This window comes from Penicillium canescens (genome assembly GCF_028828765.1).
Source record: "Penicillium canescens strain IBT 15451 chromosome Unknown utg000010l_segment0_segment0, whole genome shotgun sequence".
In the NCBI taxonomy this organism is placed as follows: Eukaryota; Fungi; Ascomycota; class Eurotiomycetes; order Eurotiales; family Aspergillaceae; genus Penicillium; species Penicillium canescens.
Window position 1 is genome coordinate 2,988,728 of NW_026703972.1, and position 7,174 is coordinate 2,995,901.

The 7,174-nt window shown below is 47.3% G+C and overlaps 2 protein-coding genes across 2 annotated transcripts; one reads left to right on the forward strand and one right to left on the reverse strand.

Annotated features, from left to right (window-relative positions):
* Positions 1-378: 378 nt before the first annotated feature.
* N7446_012517 (uncharacterized protein) lies at positions 379-1,619 on the reverse strand (the record flags this gene model as incomplete). Its single annotated transcript, XM_058521259.1, has 2 exons — positions 379-763; positions 874-1,619. 2 exons carry the CDS (start codon positions 1,617-1,619, stop codon positions 379-381), a joined length of 1,131 nt encoding a protein of 376 aa, XP_058366625.1.
* A 3,535-nt stretch (positions 1,620-5,154) lies between these two features.
* Positions 5,155-6,612, forward strand: N7446_012518 (Endochitinase B1; the record flags this gene model as incomplete). The annotated part of the gene is made up of 4 exons (XM_058521260.1): positions 5,155-5,319; positions 5,390-5,490; positions 5,548-5,693; positions 5,786-6,612. The coding sequence occupies 4 exons, from the start codon at positions 5,155-5,157 to the stop codon at positions 6,610-6,612; spliced, it is 1,239 nt and encodes a 412-aa protein (XP_058366626.1).
* Positions 6,613-7,174: the final 562 nt, after the last annotated feature.

Genomic DNA, 7,174 nt, shown 5'->3' on the forward strand with positions numbered 1-7,174 from the left:
TTCGTTGGTATCACCAGCTAGGTACCGTGTACACAGTTAAGTGAAAAGTGTTCATGCTCCTAAAGCGAAAGTTGATTGATTCATGTAGATAGATGTGTATTCCAGGTCGTGGTCCAATGCCCCTGAATCCATACGGCGGGAGCCGCAGCTTAGCAAGATTACGTACAACATGTCTTTGCTTATTCTGGCTGAAGGATATGTCCCGACACGGACAAAGGAAGTCACTGTCATAGTGTCTTTGCAATTTAAAATTCCACTTTTACATACGTAGAGAAGTCCAGGGCACAACTTGCGCGAAAGAAAGCTAGCTGGAAAAAGGTATGGTTTCCTAAGTAGCGTCGCACCAGTGAGGCATCGTCTCTGGTGAATCATCAGCGATCAACTCCGTGATATTTTTTCGCCCATCTGCGATGGAGGGTCTGTTACGTTTAAGTGAAACAGGTGCAGGCGTGTTTCATGAGTCTGACAGGATGCAGAGTTGAAGCACTTTAGCTGTGCGTTATCCGGAGTGTTATCTCCGTCATAGCTGACCGGCGCGAGTAAGGTGCAACCGAGGGGTTGACCAAGAGCGATAGCATCTATATCATGCCGTGATGCTAGTTCTGCAACATCGATGTACGAGCGCAGTCGGTTCACCACTCTAGACGGGCGTTCGGAAAGTTCCTTGTACGTCCAGCCATACGCTAAGAAACCCTGAAGAATCAATGCTGTTGCCACCTTATCCAGTGAGCAGCCTTTCTCCAGGATTTCAGGCCGTTGCAACCTGAGATATTCTAATAGAAGAGAGACATCTCCCTTACTTAGTTTTCTTTCCCACCTGTTTCAATCTAGTCAGTTTCTTGCAAATGTCTGGAAGGCATACAACACACTTACACTGTGTTTATCTGGCTACCAAGCATGAGCAATAGCCCCGGGCCGGCATCCATCAGAATTTGCATGTACCTTTGGCCAGCCTTACGATCGGCTTTTACAGCGCCTATGGAGGCTGATATGCTTGCTGCCTGCAAAGACAAAGCGGCAGACTTTCTGCCACGGCCACGGGATAAGCGGAGGAGGTCAGAGGTCGCCAACTGTTCAAGATCATGATCCAAGAATATGTGAAAGAGGCGACTTGCACAATCATAATCATCGCGGCCACGCTTCACCCGAAGAAAACCATGAAACAGTCTCTGAAAGCGAGCGACTGGACTTGTACCAACGCCAGAGAAAATCCTTTCCCGAGTGGACCAAAGATTCGCGTATGTTGCTCCATCGAGTTCCATGGCATTGATTAAACCCTGGAGCGCCCGGGCTAGATAGGTTGCCCTTGAGTTTCGAGATCCCAATCTGGCCCTGAAGAAAGCCGCCGCATTCGTATGGTTCTCCAGAGGAGCATAGGCCGCATCGGTAGAGCCAGTCTCAATCACCCCGTCTGGCTGGGAGGAAACGGATGGAGACAGTTCAGAAGCAACCAGCGAGAAGTTGGGTGTCTCCGATTCCTCTGGAGTGGAAGGGAAACAAGTTCTCTGTTCCAGACCAACCACAACAGGGCTTGATGCAGCTTCAGCTATGAAGGGGGTGATATCAAGCGAAAAACCTTGTTGACAAGATTCCATAGACCTTTCTACTTCCAAGGCCATGGTAGCTGCCCCTTCCTGATATGATGGCGAGTCGAAGAGGATCCGTCGTTCGGTTTCTGTGCATTGGAACACAAAGCCGCGAAAGCACCCAAGTAGACCCTTATAACGACACTCAGATATAGGAAATAACACAACAGGGTGCCATACTGACCGGTGAGTTGACAATAAGAGACGGAGGAATTGTCCGGAGCATCCAGGCTATAAGTTGTTCGTTGGTTTCGTAATCCATCAGAATTGGGGACCTGCTAGGCCGTACAAATCAAACTCAGGGGCGAAAAATTCCGGGAGAGATAGCCAGAGTCACAATGTCGGCATTATATTGTTCTTGGACTGAATTATTGGCACAACTTTCAGAGACAACGACACCAAGTGAGAGAGGGACAATTCCTGGCCGATTTAACGAAGAACAAAGGGGTACTTATTCCCCCACCGCATCCCTTTATTCCATATCAATGTGAAACTTATATGCACATGTGGAGTTGCAGCTTTGGCTGGAGCTCACAGGTTGCGTTGTTTAGATTAAAATCCTGGTATTCAAACATTCCCGCTACATTCGGTGGGATCAAGCCAAGTGGAGTTCTTGCATAGAGTTTCCAGTACTTCGCCCGGCTGACTGCAGAAAACGCAGAATTTATGAGTCAAAAGACCTGAATATTGTCCATAGTTGTCAAAGAATGACTAAAGTGGGACGAAATACTTAAAGACAACAGCAGAAATGCTTCGAGGGTAGCGAGCGACGTGTGGGAAGAAAAGGGGCAAAAAAAACAGGAACGAAAAATGGGGCTGAGAAACTCCATTTATCTCTGAAGGAGTAGCGGCCAATGGCACGGAGGGCAGTGTGGGTAGACTTGGGCGGCAGACAGAGTTGAGAGTGCTGAGAGTCTACAGTGTAGGAAGGACTTGAGAGGCCAGGGATCGCCGGTCACTCGGCCCGCAGCACTGCCGTTCACCAAAAGCTTAATTTTCCAAATGAGCTGTTTCTCTTTTTCTTCCGTGTACGTGATTCCCCAGTGGCGCTGTCAGACTTTACATGCCCAAGACCGCCGCACGACAGGGAATACCATATGGTATTCGATAGAATCATTACCATTGTATCTGTATTTATTTGTAATTCTTTTAACGTTGAGCTGAAACTCTAAGTTAACTATTCTCATTGATGACTTAGGGAATAACTCGGGCCTGTTTTGAAGCCAAGATTCATAGAAATTGTACTGTTCCTCGGTATGACGCCACGAATTCCGGACCGCAGTTTCTAGATGCCAATCCAGTGCTAGATGATGCTAATGGTCTGGGCCAGTAGTCGATTACCCTCCTCTAGTCTCTGCCTGATGAGGTCAAACGTTTTCGGATCTGCTCGATAATTGTCATACTGAGTTCTTCCTCGACGTGATCAGCATAATTTCAAAAAGTCTTCTTTGCACACTTCCCACTATTACTATCGCTAGCGCAGCACGCGAGGCATTGAGTAGAGATATTTACTGCACCAAAGCTCTTAGTTAATTTTCGCCCATAGTTCCGTTGATGGGTGTCGTGTGTCAAGTGCGGCTGCTGACCTTGTATTTTATCGCGGAGGCGTTGAAATGGCATGTTAAACTCTAACTCTAACGCCAAAAGTTTGGGTTGAGGGCTAATACACGTAAAAATAACGAAAGTGAAAATTTTCATCGTTGAGCTGGTTACTGTTGAGCCTGTGTAGACATATATGGCAAGGAGGTGCGAGGTTAATAGAGACGGGGATTGCTTTCCTTAGCTTAGAGCACAATCGATATAGCCGAGCCTGTAAGCCAGGTATTCAGTTGATTGTTTCCTACCTCCCGTTGTCTGAGACAAATGCCTCAAGGTAAGACTAAAACGGATAAAGAAAGATATCCTAGTTTCCTCTTCCGCCAATTAGGACAGTTATGCCGCCTTGATATTACTTTACGGAAGGCCTTTTGGCAACACAGGATACCACCTTTCTGTTGCAGTTAACCCTTTGTGGAGACGGTCCTTTTAGGTATGTAGAAGTTGAACTCCAGTTATCTATGAAACCGCCTCTTAAACTTAATATGTACTGGCCCCAATATTGTCAGGGGTTTGGCGCCCCCTGGCGCGAGTACTTGTTGCTAGGGAAGTAACGGAGGTCAAATACTTCTGTTACACCACTGTACAATCAAAAATTCTTGATGGGAGAGAATCCGAGCCGAGGTTTAACTTTAATCTCACTTCTATCCAGGTATGATGTTGTGCCCCTCCTTATCGTCGGTGATTTGCAGGAATCCCATAGGCTACTTCAATTGTGGTTACTACCCCAGGAACGACACAATAATTGCGCCGCGGCTTGCTCCACAATACCCGCTTACAAGATGCATACGGCAAGTAGAACTCACGAATACGGGGCATAGTTAACGATTTGGAAACCAACCGATGGATCTTCCAATGCGGCAGCATTTCGGGTGTCGGGATTGGATATCTCCACATTACCAAAACTCAGGCGATGATGTAGAGTAACAGTTTAATTCTCAGTCACGGTCTCTTTTGATAGTTCGTCAATCATGCCAGTTGGTTCCCTCAGTGCTAGGCTGTAATCTGCGATGGGAATGGGGCAACTACCTTGTCGACTTGTAAAGTTAGTTCGAGTCGCTACAGAACGGTTACATAACTTACCCGAATATGACAGACGCAGAGAATCTCGGAAGGTTCACGGTGGGCGGGGTTGAGACAAAATGGGCTGGGTCACTGTACCTTGGTAATGTGTTTAATATAATGCCGCCTCACTCCTAGCGCGCCTCCCGAATCCATTCGCTTCCACTTACAGATGCTACTCCACAACTGTGGGCGCGTGCTTACTAGGCATCATTCCGACTCGAATCAAAGGCCCGTAGCCTGCCAATAGAATGGCGAGTATTTTGAATAAGGTGTGTAGGACCTGTTGGCTTCTTGGCAATTTTGCTTACGGTTACGGAGTACGTACGCGGTGACCAGTAAGGCACACAAAAGGGTCTCTCCGTACCGAAAAGTAAGAGAGATGCCTTATCTGCGTTTCCTCAATTTTCATCGCGCCACCCATTGGTCTTGGTCGCAAGATCTGCGGATCCGTTACCTAAAACTGAAGTAATCTATTCCCATATATCCACCCGAAATTCCTCTAGAACTCAATGTTATGCCGATGGAGAAATTTCGGCCGGATAAATAATCTGCTCTAATTAGCTCCGCACTTTCATGAAGCTCCAGTGGTGCGTCAACCGGGCTTACCTTTGCTCCTGAACTTTATTTAAGATGAATCGAGCCTTTCGGGGCGTCCGAAGGCTGCTAACTGTGTCCCTTTTGCCGGACCCAACAGGGGAATTGCATACAAGGTTGACTGTAATCTTAAGAAACCCCATATTCACTAAATTATGAAAGGGTCGCATTTGCACCAGTTTCGAGGACAGTATCGCCCGGTTACTTTTGTTGAACCGTCCACTCATTCCTTGTTCCTGTATACTTACCTTAGTCATTCCTTGAACTGATCATTTCAAACCGAAGACCTCGCCTAGAACATCACTGTCGCAAAATGCGTCTCAGCTCCCTTTCCACTTTTCTCGTCGCTGTTGTCGGTGTCTTGGGCCAGCATGAGAAGCCTAGACATTATCATAGAGATGGCAAGTTTGAAATCTCTTGCGGCAACCGCGGTGGAATCCACGGTGGGATGAAAGCCGTTGCCTACTTCGGCAACTGGGTACGAGCGAACTCACGCTGAATTTTCATTCCCTGACGAATTTTTAGCTAATAGTGCTTTCGCAATACAGGATATCTACGGAGCCAACTACTTCATCACCGATGTTCCAGCAGAGAACTTGACCCATCTTGTCTATGCTTTCGCCAACGTCAACGCTACTACTGGCAGCGTGTATGAACACATCCACGTCTTTGGATAGTAGGCCTAGCTAACAGACGTTATACATAGGATATTGAGTGACACGTGGGCCGATCTCCAGTATGCGTACCCTGGAGATAATACCACTGCGCCGGGAGAGAATGTATATGGAAATATCAAGCAGATGTTCCTGTTGAAGAAGAAGCACCGCCATCTCAAAACTATGCTCTCCATCGGTGGCTGGAGCTACGGCGAGAATTTCCCCCTATGCTTGTATCTAGCACCAAGCGGCAGAATTTTGTTGATACGGCCGTCCAATTTGTCGCAGATCTCGGCTTCGATGGAATTGATATCGACTATGAGTACGTCGCAGATCACAGTCAAGCGGCTCAGATGGTGGATTTGCTCAAGCGTCTGCGCCAGAGTCTGGACCAATTAGCGGAGAAGACCGCCGCTACATCCCCATTCCAGATCAGCTATGCCTCTCCAGCGGACAAGGACAAGGCTGTCATGTTAGACCTCACTAGCATGACCCCGTATCTCGATTTCTACACTGTTATGGCTTTGGACTACATGGGACCCGGATTCAGCAATTACTCTGGCTACTTGTCAAACTTGTTCCCGGATGTCCGCAATCCACGTGCAACTGATTATGATACAAACTCGAGCCTTGAGTTTTACATGTTTAACGGTCATGTTCCACCCAACAAGCTCGTTTTGGAGAACCCGCTGTACGGTCGTGTCTTCAATGGCACTAATGGCGTGGGGGATAAGTTCTCCAATGGCGGCACACAGGGCAGTCTTGGTACCGCTGGGCTTTGGAATTACAACGCACTTCCCCTACCAGGATTCAACGCTAAGGTTGTCAACATTCCTCGTGTTGGTGGAAGCTACAGCTACGACGCCAAGCAGAAATACCTGGTTAGCTATGATACTCCTGAGATAGCTGCCCTGAAGGCTGAGTATGTTCAGTGTTTGGGTCTTGCTGGCACCGCCTGGTGGGAAGTTAGCATGGACCGAAACGATACTCTGAGTCTCATCGGCACCACTGTCTCTCTGTTTGGAGGCGCTGGCTCTTTGGATCAGTCTCTTAACAACTTGAACTATCCCACCAGCACATATGTTAATCTGAAGGATGGCTTCTCTGGCAATTAAATCAGCCACCATGTTGAGGAACTTCAAAATGGGTTTGGTTGACTAACTGCAAGGTTTTCTAATACCAGGCATGGCCAGCCACCCTACTGATCTTGTGTGTTCTCCGTCTTGTTCGACCTGGATTCAATGACGTCTAGTCGCTTTCCAGCCTTTCGTTAATCATTGCAGAGAGGGTTTTTTCCCATTTATCATTTTCTGCTTTTCTCTTTTGTACGTGTGCCTGAAGGTAATCACAGTCACAACCAGTTTCGGGCCTTTTACAAGCCCTTCTGGTCCTATCAGATCTTTCCCTCCTTCTTTCCCCATGGCCGCCATTGTCTCTTCTTACTAATAGACTGCTCAATCAACTTTGTTAATTTGGCTTTTCCATTTTCTCTTCATAATCCTTGCTGTTTCCCATGTATTTTTTGTCACCTATCCCTCGTCCGCTCGGGGGGCACATTTAGCGTTGTTTTTAGAGCATGCAATTAGTGGATTCTAGCAGGTCGAAGGATTCTCGTACATGCTAGTACTGAAGGAGCCAATTAAACGATTTTATTGAAGAATTAATTACCAGGTCGCT